This window comes from Phalangium opilio, unplaced genomic scaffold (genome assembly GCF_054372755.1).
Source record: "Phalangium opilio isolate 3A_F unplaced genomic scaffold, DU_Popi_V2 ptg000011l_1, whole genome shotgun sequence".
NCBI classification, from domain to species: Eukaryota; Metazoa; Arthropoda; class Arachnida; order Opiliones; family Phalangiidae; genus Phalangium; species Phalangium opilio.
In genome coordinates this window covers 8,403,446-8,427,869 of record NW_028324147.1, presented here as the reverse complement: position 1 = coordinate 8,427,869, position 24,424 = coordinate 8,403,446, and the positions used below count along the sequence as shown (strand labels likewise).

The 24,424-nt window shown below is 37.3% G+C and overlaps 1 protein-coding gene across 11 annotated transcripts in view; it reads left to right on the top strand.

Annotated features, from left to right (window-relative positions):
* The window catches only part of LOC149710210 (zinc finger protein rotund-like), a 411,108-nt gene that overhangs the window by 148,670 nt on the left and 238,014 nt on the right, over positions 1–24,424 (top strand). For 6 of the 11 annotated variants that reach the window (XM_089860326.1, XM_089860333.1, XM_089860354.1 and 3 more), the window contains one exon: positions 15,107–15,331. In XM_089860326.1, coding sequence (XP_089716452.1) covers positions 15,107–15,331 — 225 coding nt within the window. Of the gene's footprint in view, positions 1–5,756; positions 7,025–15,106; positions 15,332–24,424 lie in introns of those variants that run through there. The other 5 variants (XM_089860315.1, XM_089860320.1, XM_089860297.1 and 2 more) reach the window with 5 other exon arrangements.

Sequence of the window (24,424 nt, the reverse complement as noted above, 5' to 3'; positions counted from 1 at the left end):
GTCATCCAGATGTTGGACGACAGGTTCATTCCCTTTTCAACTCTAGAGTACACTATAGATGAAGGATGCATTGTGCTTTTAAAGCCATAGAAAATTTCTTTCGTACAGAAGCCAGAGTAGAATTGAATACTGTTGGAAATTCAAACTGGGATTGAGGGTATGGTCTACGAAGTTCCTGTCTAAAGTTGCAATCCCCAAAAACGGAGAAAAGAGTCAAAATACCTTCAGTACTTAAAAAATAGGGTATTGCACATGAAGGATTTTTTTATTAACCTTTTAGAGGGTGGTATTAATTATAAGTCTCATACGTAGCTGGACTAAATCACCATGCAAATGAGAGCTTCGAATAATATTAGCTGGAATATTCATTCTTCATTATTTTAATTTTCCTTTGTAATTAAGGGCATTTACTCAATTAATATTTTTAATTACTAGTCAGATTTTGTATTAAACTGATGGAAATATTGGTACCTGAGAAACGTCTCCTCCAATCATGACAAACTCTTCATAATTCCATCTTGAGGCGTAACTGACTTAACGGTGCCTTCTGCGTTTACAACTCTAGATCCTTTTCAAATCAGTTTCAAAGGATATCCCTTAAAGCTCTACAGAGTGTTCAGTAATCTTGAAACTTCGTTAGTTATGATCCAGTTGAGTAGAAATTTTAACCAGATAAAAGAACATTAACAGAAACTTATGAAGATAGAGATTGCCAGTGTAAATTCCATTGCGCCTGTTAGAAATTGATGGGAGATTGGGAGTTGTATAAAACACGATACAATAGGGACTTGGCAATTCGGGCTTAACTCCGCCCCCAGCGCCATTATGGTATGTTTTCTTCACAAAATGAAAGCTATATAAGCCCTCCTCCTGGTATGTTTTAAGCACTAGTGGAACGTAGCGTGACGTTGCATGACGTAGTACTGCCAAGACCCTCACTCGATCATGCATTACTGACGCTTGATCGAGTTACCTATGCTTTAGCAGACGATATATGGAAAGTTTTAGGGTTGGATTCGGTTATTTTTGTATCTAAACGTCTTGGACTCTTGGTTTAAAAATCACCATAAGTCGTCTGCTCTCGTGTCTGCACAGGGTAATGAACGTACCGACGCAACGGAAGTGACCGACAGGATTGTAAGATTTTAGTCTGATTGGGTCTTCAACAAAAACTATGAAGACCAAACAATTTAAACTAACCACATTCTAGATTACGTTAAACACTAACCTAGAACCCAAGACACGAAAACGTTCAAAGATTCAATTGATTCCATGTTTTTCCCTTCACTATTCTTGGTTCTCTACAGCATCACCGTGATATTTGAACGCTCACGCGAAGCTAAAATGGTTATAGTCATACTTTGTTGTGTGTTACGCTAGGTTTGAACTGAACTGTCGCTTTTTTGCCTTATGTTTAAATCTACATGTACAAATTAACTGTTGTTTGTTTAAATCACTCATCTCCACGTGCAATTTTTTATGGTAATATGTCTGATGGAACCTTGTTGTAAATAGTTGTTTAATAACGCTCTTAACGGTAGTTTAGCGCCACATTACAATAACAATAAGTCACTGACGTTAAAAAATACCCTTTTGTCAGATTTAAAAGAGAGAGATAGAAAAATGTTATAAAAAGCGAGCGCTAACTGTAAAAAGAAAAATATTTTTCGTGACAATTCAAAAAAATTGTCTCTCTTCGAAGGGGAAGGGGGAAGAGGGGGAGAGACTTTTTAAAAATCGCTCATATTTTTTCAAACGTTTTTTTGGTCGTTGCATGGGGATCGGTCTTCTCTCGATTCTCGGGTGCATGGGTCGGTTTGTCGGTGGTTTCCATAATATTAGCATTTCATTAAATAGCGATACGCTCAAATTTTCCTAAAAACCTCGAGTTCCATCTTTTGCCGATGCTCTTTTTTTTACAATATCACTCTTTTTCAAAAACCATTTTTTTTCTTTCTTTCTTAACCGAGACGTTTTTTTTTATCGATGCGGGTTTCGATTTGGGGAAAATGACTTGAAAAGGGCAACCCCTATAATGCTTTTTGCGTCTGCTAGACTTTTCAATTCGACGTACGTCGTCTCAAAACGCTGCTAATGTTACAAAAGAAAATATTAAATATCTTCCAATTTTTGAGTCTTTACTAACAAATTGGGATAACTTCGTAATTTATCAATTTACTATCGACTTAAAACGTAACTTAATATGTAACTGTTTATGATATAGATGTTTGCACTGAAATATTGGCTTCATGATATAACGACAGTATTTAAAATTTTATGATTGTTAAGGACCAATCAGACTACAGTAAAAACTAAAATGTTACGTTCCCGTCGGTCGTATTGTTTATTGCGTTTTGATAGTACTGGGAAATTCATTTCCCTGTTCAGACGTGAGAGCAGACGACTTGAAACAATTCGCATATATATGGGGATTTAATAAAATTACCGAATGCAAAATTACAGATACTGTTAAGAATTCTAAACATAGCTCACTTGATCACGAGTAAGTAAGACATGATCGAGTAAGCTATGGCTGAGCACGGATTACAATACAGCTCCGTGGGCTGAGTAAAAGGCGCTTACCGAGGTGGTGCCATCTCGATACTGCCCGACGAAAACTGAAAAATTTCAAACTAAAACCGCGAATCTTTTACGTAGATAAAAAACATATCCGAAACAAAACTTTTAATATTTTTAAAATACAATAATGTCCAAGAGAAACATTTTTTAAAATAAAATCATATCCAAGGTAAAACTTTACATATTAAAAAGAAACATATTAAAGACAAAACTTTTAATATTTTAAATAACAAACATACTCAAGACAACACTGTTTAACATAAAAAAAGAAAAATATAATCAAAACAAAATTGATTTTAATTAAAAAAAACGACCTTAGCGATTGACTTACATAAAAAATTATAATAATTAATGATAGGCCGTAGGTAATCATTCGGAAAAACTAATTTTTAAAGACTTATTTGTATTTGGCTTAGAGCAAGCACATCGGGCATTTTTTCTTCTGTCTCTTCTCTATGGCAGCGGAGTCTTTTCTCCATTGACTGAGATGCTATAATAAAAAAAGAATAGAGGTCTATTACAGGCTGCCTTTAGTTTTTTTCATCCCTTTCCCTATCCCTCTCTCTCTCTTTCTCTCCCTCCATCTTACGAATCTTCCGAAACTGGTTGGTCGTATAAAGCGTTTTTCTCTGACCACGGCCGCCGTTTGTTTGGGTGCTTGGATCCGAGAGAAAAAAAAAATGACAAAAGTTTTTTTTCTCTCCCCATCCTATAGTAAATAGTATATTCCTTTTTAAACCCCATTCTGTTCTGGGACAAATAACGGTATCCCTATATATATTGGGTATAGGCCTAGTTATTTGTAAGGACGTTTTTAAACGTTGAATTTTTATCTTTAGGCGCTACAAATTCGATTTATAATTTAAAGAAAGACGCTCTAGATAACTATCTAGTTAATGAGATTGAAAATATTTACTTACTTACTGACGTAAGTTCATAAGATATGTTATATAAGTTTGTCACTGGTTACTGAGAGCCGACTGGTTACATGACCTTCGTAATGCGACGCCTGGTGAGGTGCTATCAAAGGCTTAGTAAATATAGACTAAATAGGAAGATGGACTGCAATATGAAGTGGGTGAAACGTCATATATTCACCTTCATGCGAGGCCTGGTGAGGCGCTGTCAAAGGCTTAGTAAATACAGACTAAATAGGAAGATGGACTGTAATTTAACCGATTGTGTGGTGTGGTTTTTGGAAACTAACCTTTTTTTGTGTCTTCCAAATTCAATAAAACGATGCTTAAATAGAGACTGTTAATCCTAAAACCATAAGTTCATAACAAGTTTGTCACTGGTTACAAACTGGAGCTTGTCATGATGTGACGTGGGTCATAGATTCTCGTAAAGCGAGGCCTGGTGAGGCGTTAGCAAAGGCTTAGTAATGCAGACTAAATAGGAAGATGCACTGCAAAATTAACCGAGTAATTCTCGCTTGTCGTTCTCGAACTAGCTCTAGCTGTAAGTCTTTAGCATTACGAAGTATAGATTGTGTCTTACTTATGGATGGAATATATCTTATAAACTTATGTTACTGATAATAATATAAATTTCGATTGTTGTTAGTTAAGATTGTCTAAACGAAACGGGCAACATTTAAGGGAGAAAACTATATTGATGGATGGTGTATTTTTAATGTGTGTGATATTGATGATACTGGGGTTTAATAGAAGGGAGATATAAGGGGCAGCTATTCTACGTTAACGCTGTAAAGTTACGTTGTTTGAAACACAAAGTATAGGGGAACGAGAAAGATTTGAATAATGAATAAATATTGCATTACAAAATATTTTATTTAAAATCCTGTCGAATGCTAGGAGTACGATTGAAAATTGTATATCGATGTTTACACTCTTTACTTAATTAAAATTAGAATTTAATATTTTAAATTTGCAGTTAAATTTAAATTTATTTTGCATTATTATTTTAACCTCAACGTATTTTCAACTGCCCAACACTTGTGTATAAGGAAAAACGTCCCACCAGGGGTTTCATTCTTCATATTTTTATTCTTTACGAATTTAGCAGGAATTTTTACGAAATTTGCTATAAAATAGGTTACGTTAAATATTTATATATATTTTTAATTACTTTTCGTCATCCTTGGATGGGGGCGTATTCCCCCATTCTTTTAATCCCCCACCCCTCTTAAGTCGGGGGTATAATTCTAGGTCCGAGTAATTACCGGTCCCAACCTAGTTTCGTCACGTCTTAAAATAATTTAGCAAATGAGCTGATCTGCATATTTGGCGGGAACCACCCTCTTAACGGGGGTTGGTCCTAGGACCCTCGTCTCTTCCCCCTTTAACCCCCTATTCTGATGCCCAATTGGCCGTCGTTGGCGCGTAACGCGGGGAAAATCGCTCCACATACAGTCCGAAAAACCTCGCGCCGGCGCGATTTTAAAACTCGGACGCGCGCGAACCGGCACTGGTGAAAGGCGTGGACTCCTTCCGCCTTTAAATCATAATCCTAGTCGAGAGGAAAAGCCGCCCGCGTCCCGCGCGCGTGCAACCCAAAAGCGCGCGCTTTCATCTCGCGCCAAAAACTGTGTGCGATGTGTACGAAAATCACGCGCAGACTCCGGACGACCTCGAATCTGATCCAAACCCTTTTCGCACGGAAAGATGGTTGTTTTATTTAATAATAAACCCAGTTGAACGAAAAACTTTAATATTACACGCATTGACACACGTCTATTTGAAAAAATTAAAATTTAACAGAATTCGTACGATTTCATATTCTATAACATTCTAGCAGATTCCCTCAACAATTTCATCTGATCATTTACTAGATTCGTCGGAACGTTTGAGCCTTTCCTGAAGTTTAGAATGAGGGGCTGGGTAAAATGGCGTTACGTTTCGGTTCCAAATAAACCACCTCCCGTTTCTCGCTTCTTCTTCTTCTGGCGGCGGCGCGCTGCTTTGCCTAAACCACCATCCATCCATACCCCCCCCCCCCCCGTTAACCCAATCTTAAGCCTAAAACGTCTTAAGACGCTGGAAGAATTCCTTCCTCCCCTCCCTGTTTTAAATTCCACCTCGTCCCACCCCCTAGAAAAAGACTCCTTCGCCCATACGTAATACCAGTACGGGGGCCAAACCTCTTCTCCCCCTCAGTGGGATCATTTCGTTCTCCTCCTTTAGCGGGACAAGTAGCGCCCTCCCTTCGCCAGTCGGGACTTTTTGGAAAAATCTTCTCTCTGAAAAGAGTGGCTCTAGATTCCGATAGAGCGGCAACGAGGTTAGGCTCGCTTGCCTCGACGCTTCTTCTTCCTTCGGCTGGCTGCCTGGTGCGTGTGTAGGATTTTTTTTATAAAGGAGTCGGTACCGCGCAGTCTCGGTGACGTTTTCTTACTTTTCTCGCGCGATTCTCCGACGGGTCGAGTCCGCGAGCTGGCAAAAAATTTATTCCCGTTTTTGCCTCGAGGCGTCAGAGTCGCGTGAATTTTTACGCCGAAAGTTTTTCGCGCGCTTTCCCCGAATTGGCGGCAAAAGACGCGCGTGACAACCTTGTTTTTTTCCTCTTCTACACCGATATCGCCCTCCCCCTTGAAAAGTATCTTCGCCCGTAAATCGCCCCGCAACAGGGGACGTACTGGCCAACCTCTCTAGAGATCCCGCGTAGATCATTTGTTTCATCATTACTAGAGTTTTTACCGAAAATAGGATAAAATAAAGTCGGTTTATTAGATAGATGAAAGGTTAAACGTGAGTAATAAGTGTTTTACGGACTATTTAAATCACTGTGCTGGCTCAAATTTTAGTAAATTGATCGTCGTATTTTTTCCGAGTGTGATTCAAAAACCGAAACCGAAACCGAGTCTTTCCAATGTTACGAAAAGTGTAAGATTTCGCTTTAAAAAAGTTCGTTGGTGTTTTTCAAAGGTTTAAAATTAAATATACCTTAAGAAGAAACATCAGAAAGGTTTAAAAATTTGTCCGAAACTTAATATAAAAGTGAAGATTTCAAAGTGCTAATTTTCGAAAGCGTTTATGATGACTTCAAAGCGCTAAACTTTTGCGACAGTTTTAAGCTGCCTTGGTGAAAATTTCAAAAGAATTGAATTATAAGATTGAAGATGTTGTCGATTTTTAATTGTCCATCGAAGAAGTAAATAATTGTCGTGTTGGGTTATCGTTCGATGCAGTCTTGTTTGGAGTTGCATCCGTCGTCGCATCAACCTTTGAACTTTCGTCGTTGCGGGTCGCCGCCGGGGGGTTCGCCGTTGTCCGGTCATTTGGTCAAGGAGGAAGACGGCACTCTAGTGGTGGGGGTCTCGGAGACGGAGGCTTGCGGGGATGGTTCCGCCCCCCGCTTTTACGCCACCAACGGACACCATCACCCGCAACACTATTGCCCTTTGCCACCCCCCAATAGAAAGGATTCCTCATTCAACGTCCCGCGTCTTGGCATGCTCGGAGGAACGTCCTCCATGTATTCGGTAATCTAATTCACCTTTTTACTCTAAATCAACGTTGCCAATCGAGGTTTTGCGTTTTGTTTTCTTTAATGAGGCGCTAGTCGCTACTTATGCAATAATTGCGCCAACAAATTTTACGGGTCCATTTCGCTGGTTTGTTTGTTTTCTTTGCACGCGATATATTTTCAATGCTCCCGGAGCAATTGGAGCAAACCGAAAGCAAAACGACGACATTATAGAATACTTATTGAATAAGTTAGATTAGTGTTAGAATGCTAATACGTAAAAAGTGGATTGGTTTGTGAAAACATGATCACCTAAACGTTTTGAAATTTTGCCCATTTGAGTATGGATATTGTTTGGATTCGTTACTAAAAATATTTACCCGAATTGTCATATATTTTTTAATTACAAATACAATGCCAAAAAAATATTATGAAAATGAAATATTGAAGTATACACGAATCGAAATAAGATCCATGTTAAAGTAGGTGAAATTTCGAGACGTTCCAAGCCGATCTCAAAGAGTCTGGTTTTGTTTAGGCTTGTAAATCCAAGACTCAAGGTTTATAAAACTAGTGCTACGACTATAGTACATTTAAACGCGTAACTTATACCCCAGATCTGAAGGAAAAATCTCCATGTGATTTCTTATCACTGATATCATCAAAATGCTATGAATTCGAATGGGGAATTTCTCTTACGCTCCAACGAATGTTTCGTTTATTATCTTTTAAATAGAGATGTGAGCCGGTACATACAGGGTGTTTCTGAAAGTTCGGTCAGTAATTAATTGCAGTCGAAAATGTTCTATGTTCCGGGGCTACCGTTTTCGAGTCATGTTTGGAGTATTTTACGGATGAAACCTTATTTAAATTAGAAATCATTGTCTTTGAGTTTCTTAGTTAGTTAATTAAATTTAAGGGGCCATTCCGTAAAATACTCTGGACAATCTTAACTTGAAAACGGTGTCCCGGCCGACGGTCAAAATGGTGATAGAAGTTACATTTTAGACTCAAAATTGGCCCAAAGAACATCAGAAATTACCTCTATATTTAAGTATTTTTGTCATTTGGAAAGACAAATGTACTACTGAACTTAAATTACTTTAAATTTACTAGAAAAACGGTAAATCGTATTTTAACGAAAACTTGAATCGGGGATTTACCTTTCAAAAAATAAAAGTTACGGTATTTCACATCTATATTTTCTTGGAAATTCTGTTCATTTTTCATCGAATCGCTCTTCATTTATTTTATTGAATATAATTTAGACTTTTTTAAAAGTTTGAGATAAAACTGAGTGTAGAACCATCAGCAACAATCTCCGTGGCCCGCTAAGGTATCGAAGGTATTTTAAACTTTGAACTTCGTAGAAGGAACAAGAAAATTTATTAGCTCCTGAATCTCGCTTTTACAAACTTCATGGAGTGATGAAAATTCTATGATTAGCTGTTTAAGAGAGGAAGGATTAATTGTTTAATGATATATAGTTGTTTTTCTTAGCCATAACTGAATAGATGATGTAGAATTTCCATTTCAAGCATAATTATATTTTCAATTTTGACTCTATTTCAAAGTGAGGGTGAAAAGGAAAATGAAGTGGTTTTTTTAATCGATTCTTCTACTAATTATAAGACCAATATGCATAGCGAAACAACTAGAAAATAGTCCGAATAATTTCAAAATTCAAAATAGTTCTTTATGGATAATTTGAAATTTGCACTTTCGACCAATCCCGTAACGCCCTGTCTCCCATCTTGTTAAGAAAATTAACGTCTCACGCGGCTCCATGTCGAATGAAATTTAGCGCAAAATTTGATAAAAATTGCGCTAAATTGATATCCATTCCAGTGCCTCACGTATATTTTCTCAACCAGAAGAAAGGCAGGACGTTACGCGATTGGTCGAAGGTGCAAATTTAAAATTATATCCATATAATATCGAACTAATTTGAATTTTAAAATCATTCGGGAGTATTTCATGGATGTTTCATTATCTGTTGAAGTTGTTGTTAATCCTCCTCAGTAAGATTGTCTTAAGGGATAACAACTAGATGATAAAAAGATATACATAATTTTCTAAGCATACCATTTACACAAAGACACCAGGCTACTTGGCGGACCAAGTACTGTGCCAGGTAGCCTGGCCTCCTGGTGTTAATGGTAACAATCCTCCCTAGTCTGAAAACTACATATTGAACATCCACAAATAACTAATACTCAGATGTGAAAAGTTTTCAGACTAGAAGGATTGATACCATTTGCACAAGGAGACCAGGCTACTTGGCGGACCAAGTACTGTGCCAGGTAGCCCGGCCTCCTGGTATTAATAGTATCAACGCTCCCTAGTCTGAAAACTACATATTAAACATCCAAAAATAACTAATACTCAGATGTGAAAAGTTTTCAGACTAGAAGGATTGATACCATTTGCACAAGGAGCTCGACCAGGCTACTTGGCAAACAAAACGCAGTGCCAGGTAGCCAGTCCTGGTATTAATAGTATCAACGCTCCCTAGTCTGAAAACTATATATTGAACATCCAAAAATAACCAATAGATAGTTTTCACACATGGACGATTCATACCATTTGCACCTGGAAGCCAGGCTACCTGGAGGACAAAAACTCGCATACTGTTGTCCTCCAGGTAGCCTGGCTTCCAGGTGCAAATGGTATGAATCCTCCATGTGTGAAAACTATCTATACTCAACTGTGAAAAAAGAACTTGCAAAATACGCCATGTATGTTAGAATCCCTTATTCCGAAATTACTACCAATAAATAAACAAATTTGCTCCAATAACTCGGTCAATATAAACATCACAACAATATTATTATTATTATTTTTCTTATTGAACACGCTTGCATACAGGTAGATTACGTCACGTGATTTACGAGGGTTTACAGGTTTATATATATATATCAAACCCCGTTAGAAAACGCGCCATAAAAACCCCAAATATTTGTACGCTACCCAATATGAATGCTTACAACACAATATCGCTCGTATATACTGTTAGTCAACAACAAAAATATACCGGTCCTTGTGCAGCGGTGGTTAGTTCTTAGTCATATATTATACCTCTCTCAGGTAACCATGAACCAAGCAATACGCCAACCTTCGGGATATCCCGGGTTCCCTTATACGGGACAATAGGGCCAACCTATCCCGGTTTTATAATTTTTTCTTGGCGGTGCAAAGAACCATAGAACCCCTAAATGGTCCCAGACATGCCTACCCCCTCGAGGATGCAAACGGAACTTACTTTCACTTTTTTCAAGGGAATGAAAAAAGCTTCGGACACAATACAGTCTGGACAAGTTTTTTTTTTTTTTTTCAAAGCGGGTTTATATTTAGGCGAAAATCTTTTGCTAGCGCTGAGTAACTGGACACGAACTTTCCGCTCTTTTCAACTTAAGATTCTATATACGGTTTATCAGTTTAGAACTGTTATTCTTTATCAGGGTTTTTTAACTATCGGTTTTGGTCAAGAGTTACTTTGACAATGTAGACTTAGTTGAACGGCAAGACTGACTGCGTAAGTAGTATTACAGTGGGAAGTCTGCAGTTACGAAAAAAGGTATAAAGGGTGTTTCTGATAAGTCTGCCATAAGTTAAGGGGATGTGCTTTGGGCGATTTTGAGTGGAAATTGTTCTATGAAATTTGGGGTCCGGGATACTGTTTTCGAGTTAAGATTGGATGGAGTTTTTTTCGGATGACCACTTAAATTTAAATAAGAAACTGAATGACATTGATTTTTAATTTAATTAAGGGGTCATCCCTAAAACACTCAAATCATAACTCGAAAACAGTGACCCGGACGGCAAAATGGAGATAGAGGTTACATTTTCGACTCAAAATCAATGTTTAGGTTTAATATTTATAAAATACGATTTAATCAAACTGGTTTTCTTGTATCACTCCATCTTTGAACAATAACAATTGAGCCTCAAAACGTCACGGAAAATCTTAAATAAACGTCAGGGAAATGTCAGGGAAAACCTGGAAAAGGTCGGGGAAAACCTGGAAAATGTCGGGGAAAATATGGAAAAGGAAATTTGAATCTGAAAATTTCGTGGCAACCCTCAGTGGAATGGCTAACCATAATTCCTCGCGATAACAGTTTCAATGTTCTTTTAATCGTTTTCATAACTACTTTGTGACGTCATTACATAGTCTAATCTCCCTTAGTATTTATGGTAATAAACACACAGTTTTTCTTGTACATACACACGTTTGTTAAGATAATACCGGTAGATTTGGAGTCCGCACCCAAACGCCTTAACACGTGGGTCAAATTTCAGTGTAAGAATTTGCTGAAAATTCCACCACGTGAGAAATTGGAGAGGAGAGTGCGTAAGGTGAAAGTTTGTCGAGGGAAGAACGGTGGAAAACTTTCACTGGAGGATTTTTATCCGGGCTTCTTTAACAATGAGTTTGACCCCACGAAGCGCCCCCAAGCCAGACCCCTGTCAGAGGTCCCAAATGAGAGGAGGGAGCCCCGCAAATACGGAGGCTAGCTCACTCTTAGCAGAGAGAGCGAGCGAGAGAGAGAAACTTATTTCTCCGCCGGGATATCAAAAGATTTTTCTTCTTCTTCTCAACTTGAATAGGAAAAATTTCTAAAAACCCCTCAAAATTCGCCTCTTCTTCTAGTTAGGGGCCCCTAGTCTTTACGCCATAGTGAATTTTCCCTTTTCAATCCATTCCCAGCGTATCTGGGCACTATTGTCACAACGGGATCGGAGCTATTGATATCAAGCATCTCGGAGACGAGTGATATCTGCCATACGAGTTTTAGACTATTCTGAACAAAAAAGCTTTATTTTCATTTTTTTCTTCTTATTTCTACGCTAGACTAGTCTAATTTTTTCTCTCATGGACGGGGGTTACGCGTTTCAAAGGAATATATTTTTGGCCCCCTCCCCACGGACCCCAACATTGCTTATTTCATGCCCAGTTTACTGTACTACCGTAAGTTTATAAGGTATGTTCCTTCCATAAGTATGACGCTACCTATACTTTTTAATGCTAGAGACTTACAGCTCCAGCTAGTTCTAGCAGAACGACAAGCGAGAATTGAAGTCCTACACTCGGTTAATTTGCAGTCCATCTTCCTATTTAGTCTGTATTAAGCCTTTGACAGCGCCTCACCAGGCGTCGCTTTACCTTGAATCTATCACTACCTACGTCACTTCATGAAAAGCTCCAGTTTGTAACCAGTGACAAACTTATGGAACATATGTTATGAACTTATGGTACTAGGAATAATCGTAAGGTATTTCGTAGGTAAGAAACGTAAACGTAATTAACTTAAAATTTAAAATAAAAAATGGGTTTTATTAATGGGCAAATTGGGGTTTTAAATATTAGAAATATGTTTTTCAAACCAAACTCAATCGAGTTCAAGTTGCACTGCTCATTTAAGCCTTTGCCATTCTTGTAAATTGTCATTTTCCCAAGTTCTTAATTAAGGTTATTAAAAAGCACCTTAATTATAATTAATTTATTAATTTCTTTCCGTTATACTTTATTAAAGAGGACTCCATTAGACTTGTGTCTTAATCTGAATCCAATCTCAGGTTCCAATACCCAGTAACTCTTACTGAAAACTCTACTTGAAACGAACCTTAATCTAGCTTTTGAACCACCAATTTTCGTCTAAAAACTAGTGTTAAACTTCAGAAGCAATGAAGTTAAGCCTATTGAAAGGTAAATATCATTTGCGGAATCCCCCTTACGTAGGTATCGTGTCGATTTCGTTAGACATCCACCTGAAAACGGGGCCTTTTTCTTCATTCTATTTTCCCGCAAAAATATATAAAAAAAACTCCGATCCAAAAAATGGTGGTGTATGGCGGCTTTTAGATGAATTTGTTCTTTTGAAATTTTTGCAAATTTTTTGGTGGTTTTTTCACAGCTTCTATCTTTCACGCCCCAGTTGTAAGCTTCAATTCTCGAGGGGTCTTCTACTATTTTCAAATTTTTATTAAACATACGTTTATTGCAATCAAGGTGTCTAAATGATATCTTTGATTATGTCACAAAATTGAAAATATCCTATTTCTTTTTCGTTAAAATTGAATGATACCTCGTGTAATATTATTTAGCTTCCTAAGTAATGTGGTTTGGACAGGAAGTTTAATATTTAGGTATACAGGGTGTGTTTTTACTTATTTATTTATTTATTTTTATTCTTATTACCCCACGTGTTGACTGTTTCCTTGTTTTAAGGGCCAATTATGTTTGGGAGCCGATATCTCCTTAACTAAATGTTGTAGACCCCATGTTCTTTGATGACCTTTCCACTCAAATTGACCCTAAGAACAAGGTTTGGGCTGAACGTTGATGATCAGTCAGTTAGGGCGTTTACTTATAATATGATCTATTTTTTAATTATTTTCAATCCAAGTGTGTTGACTGTTTCCTTATTCTAAGGGCCAATCATGTTTGGGAGCCGATATCTCCATAACTAAGCGTTGTAGACCCCATGACCTTTCCACGTAGTTTGACCCTAAGAACACACTTTTTAATTTATATCAGACTCATTAGAAACACCCTGTAGATAAATTATAATCAGCCAGACTCCCTATTTAAAAATGCACAAATTCAATTTTGAACTCCGACGTTCCCTCAATTTTATTATCCAGATGGCGCTGAATATCCAATAAGATTCTACATAGCCATCCATACCTACAGTACGTGTCCGACCCCACATTTTACTATAGTGTCATATAAAAAAATGACTTTGGTATTTCGATACCCTCTAATATATGATAGCAAAATCACACTCAAAAGCAAAAAACGATTTGTTATGGAAAAAGAAAAAAAAATTGAAATTATTCTAATATTTAATACGGATGAGCGACTGATCAAAGTTTTTTTTTTTTTTTTCCAAGTAAAATCAGGAAGCGAAAATAAATTCAACCGCAATACAATATATTATATAGGCGATTAATCTATTAATACTGATATATTTAACAAAGTGTTTGCTTAGCCGAATTCCGCCACAAAACGTTTTTAGACCAAATTTTTTTCTTAATTTCCCACGTGAGATTTATGTTGATAATAGGTCATTTTTTTATTTTTTTTGAGAACGCATGCGTGGGTCAATTCTTCTCTAGTTTAATATTAATCTTTTTGTAACAATGTTTTTTTTTTACGATACTGAATTGAAGCTGCTTATTTTATTGTTGATTCATATTTTAAGAACGGTAATAGAATTTACTATTAAGAAATCTACTTAGTTTTAAGATTGATTTTAATTGTGTGAAATCATGATTGCCGCGGTAATTGTGCTTGATTTTATACGGTAGGTAATATACCTTTCTGTAAGAATGAGATTTACTAATTACTTAACTGATTTGGGTCGTAAATTGATTTTAATCAAATCAAGAAATCTACTTAGTTTTAAGATTGATTTTAATCGTGTAAAATCATGATTGCCGCGTTAATTGTGGTTGATTTTATACGGAAGGTAATATACCTTTCTGGAAGAATTAGGTTTATTATAATTAGTTACTCTACTAATTTAGGTATAATTATGTCGTAAATTGATTTTAATTAATTACCTTGTCTGGTAATTTTTTGAATAACATTATTTATAATGAAAATGTTTTAGGGCTTAGGTCCCTGCACGAAAGTCGCAGTCATTGCACAAATTTCCTTAGACAAGTTAACTTAAAACCCAAAATGTAAATTCTAATTTGGTTTTAAATGCTAAGCTTTACGCGCGGGACCGTCGAGAGGGTGGGTCAATTTGGTCAGTTTCCCACGGTTTCCACACGCGCGGGACCGTTTAGAGGGTCGGTCTTGCCTTGGGTTCCCGAACCTTGTAGGGGATCTGGCTTGTCTTGATTGGGTCCTGGGTTGTCTTGAAGGGACCCACAAACTCTCTCGACACCCCTTACTTCAAGAATTTTTAACTTCTTTACATCAAATAGTATGTTTACATACGAGGAGGTTTTTATTGTTTATAATTTCTTATAAGCTAGATGGTTTGTTTCATATTTATTTATTCGGTTTTCTTTTTGTTTTTTTTCTTGTTTTATTTTGATGTCATCATTGGATGTGGCGTTCCTTCTTGGTGCGATGATGTAGAAAGCGGCGTTGGTGTGGTCTCCGGCCCCAGATGCGCACGCTAAGAGCGGTGGCGGAGGAGGCGGCGGGGGCGGCTTGTCTTCGGGGTCGTCTAGCGTCCGCCCAGTCAGCCCGTCGTCCGGCCTCGTCCACTGGATGTCCATGATGGCCGACCACGCTCATCACGTTGGAGTACCTACGCACAACTCGCCGCACGACGTTCACTACATGTGGAACGGCGTTGAGGTAGGAATAAAACTCTTATTGACAACAAGCCCCGGTCCTAGATCTATAAACGTCGCTTTGAGGTTGTTAGTACAATAATACTTTAATGGTATAAGCCACAGTTTTTGGGCTTGTCGCGAGTGTGGTACTATTGAGTATTGACTAGAGTCAACTTAATGGTAAAGATAACCCCTTGAAAGATGCAATAGCGAAGAATTGTCTCGTAAACATTGTCCCCGTAATTGCAACAAACGTAAGAATTGTCCCCTTAATTGCAAAAACTTAAGAATTAGTACCCGTAATTGCAAAAACGTAAGAATTGTCCCCGTCATATCGAATCTCTGGTTGATGTTAGGATATATATTTACACTTTTGTGGTATATCAAGGTCGGTAAATGTTTCACAGCGCTGTTTAAAGCTAGACGCGCTAGTTATGTTCTTCTATGCTTAATGGTGCTCAGGTCACTAAACACGCATGCTCGACGTTTTTAGCACATTAATTTACCAATAAGATCGTACCTGTCCTTAATAATCTCAATTAATCCGGAGTTGTAGGTAGCACTTTTCGACTTCAAATTAGTCTGGTGCCCAACATCTTGGGTTTTTTTGTAGGAAAAGCTTGGGCGGTTGCCCTACTTTCCTTATGGTTATGCGCTCCAAATACCCCTTGCTCGCGACACCCCTTCCCCGGGCCTACTTGTATTACTACTACAACTACTACTACTTCAGTTGAGGGGGGGCGCGAAGAAGGAAAGAACCCCTCATTGTAACCCAGGTCCCCCCCTTTTGATAGGCTTTTGACGTCAGGGGCCTTGCTATGCCGCACTGCAGATTGAAAAAATTCCTAACCCTTTAAGCTCCTACTACCCCCTCTTAAAGAGAGCCCCAGCCAAGCCAAGCCCCTCACACCCCTTTTGCTAGCAGCTCCTTTGGTAAAAAAGCGCGAAAGGATATATATCATTTCCGGAAAAAGGGAAGTCTTCCTTCACCCCCATCCTGCACCCTCCTCGAAAGATGGATTTTCATTCAGCGCCTTTATATATATAAAGATGTATTTCAAGCTGAGATACGACTAGTGTTTTATTCCGATTATGGCTCTTTTACTGGTGCAAATAGTTTTTTAGGCGCCAGTAGCGTTGAACTCTGGTCAAAATTTGCCTTGGAACACGCACTGAAATATAGTGGAGTCTTGTTCGTAGAATGTTTTTCGTGATGAGTTCAACGCGCGTCCTTGTACATTAGGCATGGAGAAGTTAGCAATATGGGTCTTCTACTGGTTCAGATAGTTTTTAGGGGCCTAGGCCTAGTTACTTTGAACTCTGGTCAAATTTTGCCTTGAACACGCACTGAAATATAGTGGAGTCTTGTTCGTAGAACGTTTTTCGTGATGAGTTCAACGCGCGTTCATGACATTAGGCATGGAGAAGTTAGCAATATGGGTCTACTACTGGTTCAGATAGTTTTTTTAGGGTTTAGTAACTTAGAACTCTGGTCAAAATTTGCCTTGAACACGCACTGAAATATAGTCTAGTCTTGTACGTAGAACGTTTTTCGCAATGAGTTCAACGCGCGTCCTTGTACATTAGGCATGAAGAACACAGCAATACTAAGCCTTTGCCAAAGGTGCCTTCGTATGTTGAGGAAGTACATTTATAGCGAATTCCATTGGACTTCTCCGGGCGTTCTCGGAGTGCTCTGAAAAGTTTTTTCGTGTTCCATTGGTAAATCGTGATCACCTTTTCCTCGTATTACATTGGTCACGCGCTCGACCCGAGTTGCGCTCCGAACCGATCTTCATAAAAAGACAGATCAGTACTGATCAGCGTAGATATTTTGGCGGGAAAAATAAAACGATTGTTAAAAATTCTCGGAAATTATGCGTATTTCATTTTTCTTGACGATTTAATTGTTTTTTCTATGAGATTTGATAACGAATTAGAGCAACCCCATTGGTGAAAGGACCAAACCTTTTATCCTCCATTTTCAATAAGGACCCTCTTAAGTATTGGAAACGATCTACATTGCCTTTCTTCGCAGTCTAATTTTATCTTAATATAACCGAGAACATTCTCTTTATTTTTTTCCTCTGCTAAATATGACTTACGAGGGACCTTAGAAAAACCTTTTTTTAGAAATCTTCGCTTTGTTTAAGTGCGTTAGGTCACGAAATAACTTGGGGAACGATCGGACGCTATTATCTTGAATTGATTCAGTTATATCGAGAATATATAGATTAAAGCGTGTAGTGGGTGTTGCGTGTCACCTTTGACCGTGCACTCTCTGTGCAGGCTTGTAATTAGGTATTTGCATAAGTTCTAAGATTTCTTCCATAAGTTTAGCTTGTCATGAAGTAACGTAGATGAAACGTCATAGTATTGTAAAGGGACGCCTAGTGACTCACCGTCTATTTTTTCCAAAAACCATAATTAATAAAGTGGTCTCTGGGACCACTGACCCCAAGTTTTGGAATAAATAAACTGGTCCGAGCAATTAATAAACTGGTTTTGGACTTGTAAACCTGTCTTATTTCCTACCCTGACTACTAGTGAGGCGCTGTCAAAGGCTTAGTACGGACTAAATAGGAAGATGCACTGCAAAATTAACGGAGTGCCGTTAATTCTCGCGTCGATCTCGAACTAGCTCAATCTGTAAGTCTCTAGCATTACGAAGTGTGTATACGGAGTGTCATACTTATGGAAAGTCTCTTAGAAACCTTTTGGTATTTGTTATATTTTAGATAACAAACATAACAGTATTTCAAGAGTAGTGACACATTAACAGCATAACGTAAATATAGTAAATGGCATGACAAAGAGCAACACCCTGTAAAAGTTTAAGCTCAAAAATCCTACGAGATTTCTTTAACTTTGCATCTATTTTTATATGGAATTAATGATTTTTATCGACACTGTTTCCAATTGATTCAGTACTTCATATCAGGCGACGCCGAAATTTCAATTCTCAAAAGCAATTTTTTACCTTAACCACTTCCATTTTAATAATTTCTTCAACTAAATGTATGTATCTATTATTTTTCTGAAACGTTTCTCTTACGGAATGTTTTGCTCCAAAAAGTCTTTCGAAGTATTTACTGCTTCAAATTTAATTAGTCATTGACCGGAAGTCGATATGTCCAGTATTAATCCAATGTAGTTCCGTAATATCCGGAAGTTAGACTTAGCTCTTGTATATCGGACGATTTATCATTCGAAAAAACCGCGCAAGTTGGGCTGCCTTCCTATACTTCCTCATCTGATGATTGAGATTGGCAGAAGCTACTGCTGAAATGTAACAATTGTCTTAAAGGATGTCATCTCTGTGGCCAAATCTAGTTGGCAGAGACAATATCCCTGAAAGCTTCCATCCCAGTTAAGCAAATAAGCGTGGCTTCTTGCAGAAAGCCTTCCTCGCTTGCTTAACAATGATGTTATCTTCCAGGGGTAATGTTAATTTGCGCCCTGGGTTTGTTAAATAAACCTAATACACATTATATTCAGATGATTATTTACAATACAGGGTGTTTCTGATAAGTCTGCCCTAATTAAGGGGTATGTTCTATGAACGATTTTGAGTCGAAAATGTAACTTCTATCTCCATTTTGCCGTCGACCGGGCCACTGTTTTAGAGTTAAGCTTGGAGTGTTTTAAAAATTAAACTTTAAATTTAATTAAGAAATTGATTTAGACAAGATTTCTAATTTAATTAAGGGGTCATCTCTAAAACATTCAAATCATAAGTCGAAAACAGTGTCCCTTGTGGCAAAATGGAGATAGAAGTTGCATTTTCGACTAAAAATCGATTTCCCAAAGAACATCCCCCTTAATTTATTTCCGACTTATCAAAAACACCCTGTATATTCTAGCGGCCGTTTTTAGCAGTAGTGAATGATTTAAACCCAAGAAAATTTTATCCGAGGGGTCCGACATTTACACGAAATCCCGTACGTTTCTTGAGAAATCTTTCACACAAAATCACTGAATATTAGAATTAGACCGATAAAAATACTCGCCTACTAGTTGTTTTTACCGCAATATACACCGTCTCGTAGTTCAAGGATTTCAAGTAGAATCGAGAATAATATGAACCGATCCGAACTAACTTCAATTCTAAAATAAAGTCAGGGTTGCCACGGGTCAAGGAAAACCTGGAAAAATTGGCCGAAAAGGTCAGGGAATTTAAAAGTTTCAGCAAAGTCAGGGAATTTAAAAGTTTCAGCAAAGTCAGGGAATTTGATTTTAGTTGGTAAAATTTCTGGGGATAAGTCTTTATTGAAAGAGTAATTAAAGTTTCTCCTCATCCTCTCTTAACACAGAAAACTCTAGAGCAGTGCTTAAAAATGTCTAGAATTGTTTTTATAAAGTGAATGCTCTCTAAAAAAAATCTCTTAGACTGTTATTTATAGTTAAAATGTTTCTTAATCAAACAAATACATTGGAAAACTTAATGTAGAGAGTTTATTTAATTATAAGCACTTAAACCGTGCTCTAAAGATTTACACTATCGGCCTAAAATGGTCAGGGAAAATCTCAGAAAATGTCAGGTAGAACCTGGAAAAGTAAGGGAATTTGGTTCCGAAAATTCTGTGGCAACCCTGCCTGTACTGCTGAGGGAAAAACAACTTGCAGTAGAATTTTTTTTTTTGGCGAAATCCCGTACGTTTTTTTTTTGTTGTTGAAAATGTCGGACCCCTCGGTTTTGGCTTTAATCTTTCCACTAATACACATACACAAATTTTTATTTGTTGTAAACCTGCTGCTAAAGTAGATTTATTTAGTTTAGTATCAAGGAATATAATATTATTTATTATTTGCATATATTTATTGGTCTGTCACTCTGTCTAGCGGGAGCCAATTCTTGATTGATGTTTGCCAAAATGCTTTTTAAAGTTAAACCGAAAGAAAGTGAAAAAGAAAAAAAAAACGGTCCTCGTCCCCTTCCAAGGCTTAAAACTAAAAGATCCGCTCGATCAAAAATAATCTATATCCGTCCCTTGATAGGGGATATATAGAAAGAAAACTAAAAGGGGAAATATTTCCCCCTTGGGAGTGGTGGCTCTTTCCCCTCCTCAATCGTTTTAAAGAGAAAATCGCGTAAAAGAAAAAAAAAGAAAAAATCCGGGGAGATTGGCAGCACGTGGTTGTCCTAAGGTTTTTCCCGCTTTATTTTGGCGCTCTTTTTCCACCAGCGCTATACTGTTTGATCATAAAAATAAAAGCACGCGCTTTGAGGTGGTGAATTCCGCCCGCGCGCGCCCGCGAGGAAGCTACAGGTGGATAATATATATATAGGAAACCGCTCGCGCCATATATAACGGAAAACGCGGGAAACATTTCCCGCCGTTTTGTCTATATAATTTGATAATGTTATATACGGAACGGAACTTACGGGAAGACACGTGGGTTGATTTTTATCCGATCGTGTAATATTATTTAAGCTAATTCTATAAGGAAAATCGTTCTAATATAAATATACATCTTAATGGGTTTAATTTTAGTATAGTATTTAATTAAAATTATAAGACTTTATTTCCATACTTAATGGGCCATTTAAAAGTATGCTACTTGTTAATGAAAACAATCATGTTACTATAATATTAAAGACAATATTAGCAATCATTTTCCATTTCAAAGTAGTTCATTTTATCTCTTTAGAAGCGTAGAATTTGAATATCCACTTTTTGTTACTCCTAAAAATGTTTTAAGGTTAGAATAATAGTTAAAAAGACATTAGCTCGCTCTATTTGAATTTCCCAAAATATACACCGATCTAGCCTGTTTGTTTAGATGCACGAATACGTCACGAATACGTCACGAATCAGGAATTCACTAACACGCACTATGCCGCCATCTATCAAATTGATACGGCAAATTCTAGAAACAAAACAACAGCCAATGAACAACTATTGTTCGTAGAGCCAAGGCTTACTTTGCTACAGTCGCTGTCATCTGTTGAATTAAATTGATACCTCACTATCTCGTACTAAAGCCAAGCCCTTCCACAAAATGTAACTTAACCTAAGACCGTCAAACACAGACTTAACTTACCATGTAGAGCCCACGCGTTAGGCTTACCTGTCTGTAAAGCATGCAGACGACAAGATCCAATCCTGTACCAGTCTGGGAAATAAGAATATTTTTTAAACTAGTCCTTTGGACCAGTGGTACCCACTGGTGTCAAAAAATAATAAACTGGTCCTTAAACTTGTCCCCCTTAGTTTTTTCCCATAGATTTGCAATTAATAACCCTCACTTCTTGAGTTTAAAACTGGTCCAAGCAATTAATAAACTGATTTTGGGCCAGAGGACGTGTGCTATTTCCCAGACTGCCTGGGACCAGTGATGCCAAATACGGTGTAAATTACCGATTTATATCTTACCGTAATTTTAGAATGGTAATTTACCAGTAAATTACGTAAATTACCGCCTATGAAAATATAAAATACCCTAAATTACGGTAATTATGTTATTCCAAAATTTTTATTGGTAATTTACCGGTAATATTTCTGTAATTTACCCGGAAATTCTGTAATTTACCCGGAAAATTACCATTTTTTAAAAATTACGGTAATTTCACATCTCTAATAATTCCAATTTGAAGTATTCATTATTTTATACGTTATTTGGGAAGTTAAAAAAAATGATAATATTAAAAATTCTAGGGACTAGTGTCCTCGGTGGTCCACCTCTCCTTTAAACAAATTTTGAATCAGCTTTTTGTCTTCTAAAATTTTTTCACCCTCTAAATAACAAACACAATAGATGAAGGGTTGGGGAACGTGGGCCTAAAATGAAGCCCCCCTCTATACTTTTATTGGAATCCGATGAAAAGATACTGTAAAAAAAATTGCGAGCTTCCCGCCAAATCAATACGGGACATTCCGGGAGGGGGCTAGTGCCCCCTTTTGTTACAGGGTATTATATAAGTATCAGCCCACGTAAGAACAAAAAACTCTGAACCATCTTCCACGCCTGTACACAAATCTAAACAATTAGAACTCCAGGAGCATGCAGAAAAAAAAAGAAAGTCCCCTTTTTTAACGTGGTAATTTTCAAGCGAAGATTACTGTAAAATCAAGGGTATTTCCAGTACTTTACTATGGCATAACGATACGGTATCATCTATGGTTTAGTCAGTAGTGCAAATTGAAGTTGAAATCGGAAGTAAGGGTGTATTCTAATTACGTTAGAGCGATAGCTTCGTTTATAGTTACTTACCACCTTGAAAATACACCGAAATTCCATTGAAAACTGGTATAGTTCTTTTAGTAAAAATTAGCCATACTTAGGGTGCAACTACGTATATATAGTTTCAACATTAGAATGCTTAGATTTTGACAACAGATTCCGATATTTCTAATAGAAAATTGCGTACTTACATAAACTGCAATTGACTATAGTCGCTTTTTACCCCATGGCGCTATGATAAAAATCAACCGGAATTTACTATTAATGTAAACCCATATCACGGTGTTTTTTATATAGTATACTTAGGCAAACTCCCCCTGAAGTTGACTGCATAACCACGCGTAATTATCAATCTTTATTAAAAACGACTCTAGCGCCCCCTATACCGCTTTTTCCGGAAGGATATCACCCGTTATAATACATCCATGTTAATAACTAATATTACTTGACACTGCTAACATCATTTATCAATAGCTATTCCCGCCTTTGAGCTATACTGTAAAGTAACGTGAGTTATAGTATATCATTCTTTATACATCCTCCGTACCCTTCTTAGTAAAAAAATTGAGCATCGCCCCTGGGTTCATTCGAGGTAATCCCAGTTAATAAAGCAAAAGTTACGTCTTCCCAATTTTATCCCTTTTATCTAGGTTAATTCGCTATTAACTTATCGCCTACGAATATTTTACATCAGGAAACTGCGGCGCGGCTCTTCTTCCGCTTAACTGCCATCTTCCGTGGTGGGTTTTTTTCTACCCCTGAAAGTGTAATGAACCTTAGGGTACAGTCAGGCAAAAAAATGAACGTTACGACGTAGCTTGGTTGTAGTTTAATTTCAACTTAAAATTATGGAAATGAAAGAAAATCTCGCGCCGTTTACTTGGAAATATCGCACGCACTTTGCAATTTAATTCTTTCAGTTGTCGGATGCATTTTGTATACCGGAATTCAGGAATAACGTAGAGTTACCAATAGGAAATGAAATCAATGAGATATGTACCCACAATTCCGTATGTGTGACATCATTAGTTTATAAGATATATTCCTTCCATAAGTATGTATGACACTAAATATACTTCGTAATGCTATGGACTTACAGGTCGAGCGAGTTCTAGCAGAACGACAAGCGAGAATTGAAGTACTACACTCGGTTAATTTTGCAGGACTTCCATCTTCCTATTTATTCTCTTTACTAAGCCTTTGACAGCGCCTCACCAGGCGTCGGTTTACGAGACTATGACCTCATGACAAGCTCCAGTTTGTAACCAGTGACAAACTTATGGTGAACATATCTTATAAACTTATGGTCACAATAAATAATATTGACTGAAAAACGTTTAACAGTTTAATTTCACAAGAACTTCAAACGCCCTTGGAAGGAAATACTTTTAAAGTCATAGACTTTTTCGATAACATTTTTCGGACAATTTTTTTAAAAACTTGAAACTTCTCTGCATGGAGCGCAAGTTCAACATATCGGCCCGGGCAAACAACACAGCCGCAATTAAGGAAAATTTGAGAGAATTAAGATAATTTTACTATATATTGACGGGAGAGTTAGCTCGTCTCAATTTTGAGACCCTTGACAACCTTGAGTCACTGTGGTGTCTGTTTCTTGACCCCTCAAAAATATTCTTACAATATTAACATAAAAAATCACGCGCAAAGAATTTTAATTAATTCTGCTTTATTCAATCTCTAACCATTACTTTCATTACTTCATTACTTCATTCGTGAATTCATTTTAAGCCCATATGCAGTTGATCTTTCTTAATGAATCCTTCTGAAGACCTCCAATAAAAATATACACCTATACCTAATTCGGGTTTAAATTCCCACATGGCATTACAACATAATAATTAGCGTTGATATTTTTTGGTCTTTTTATCCATAATAAAACGTCATCCAATCTTTTAAGAATTCCCCTGAT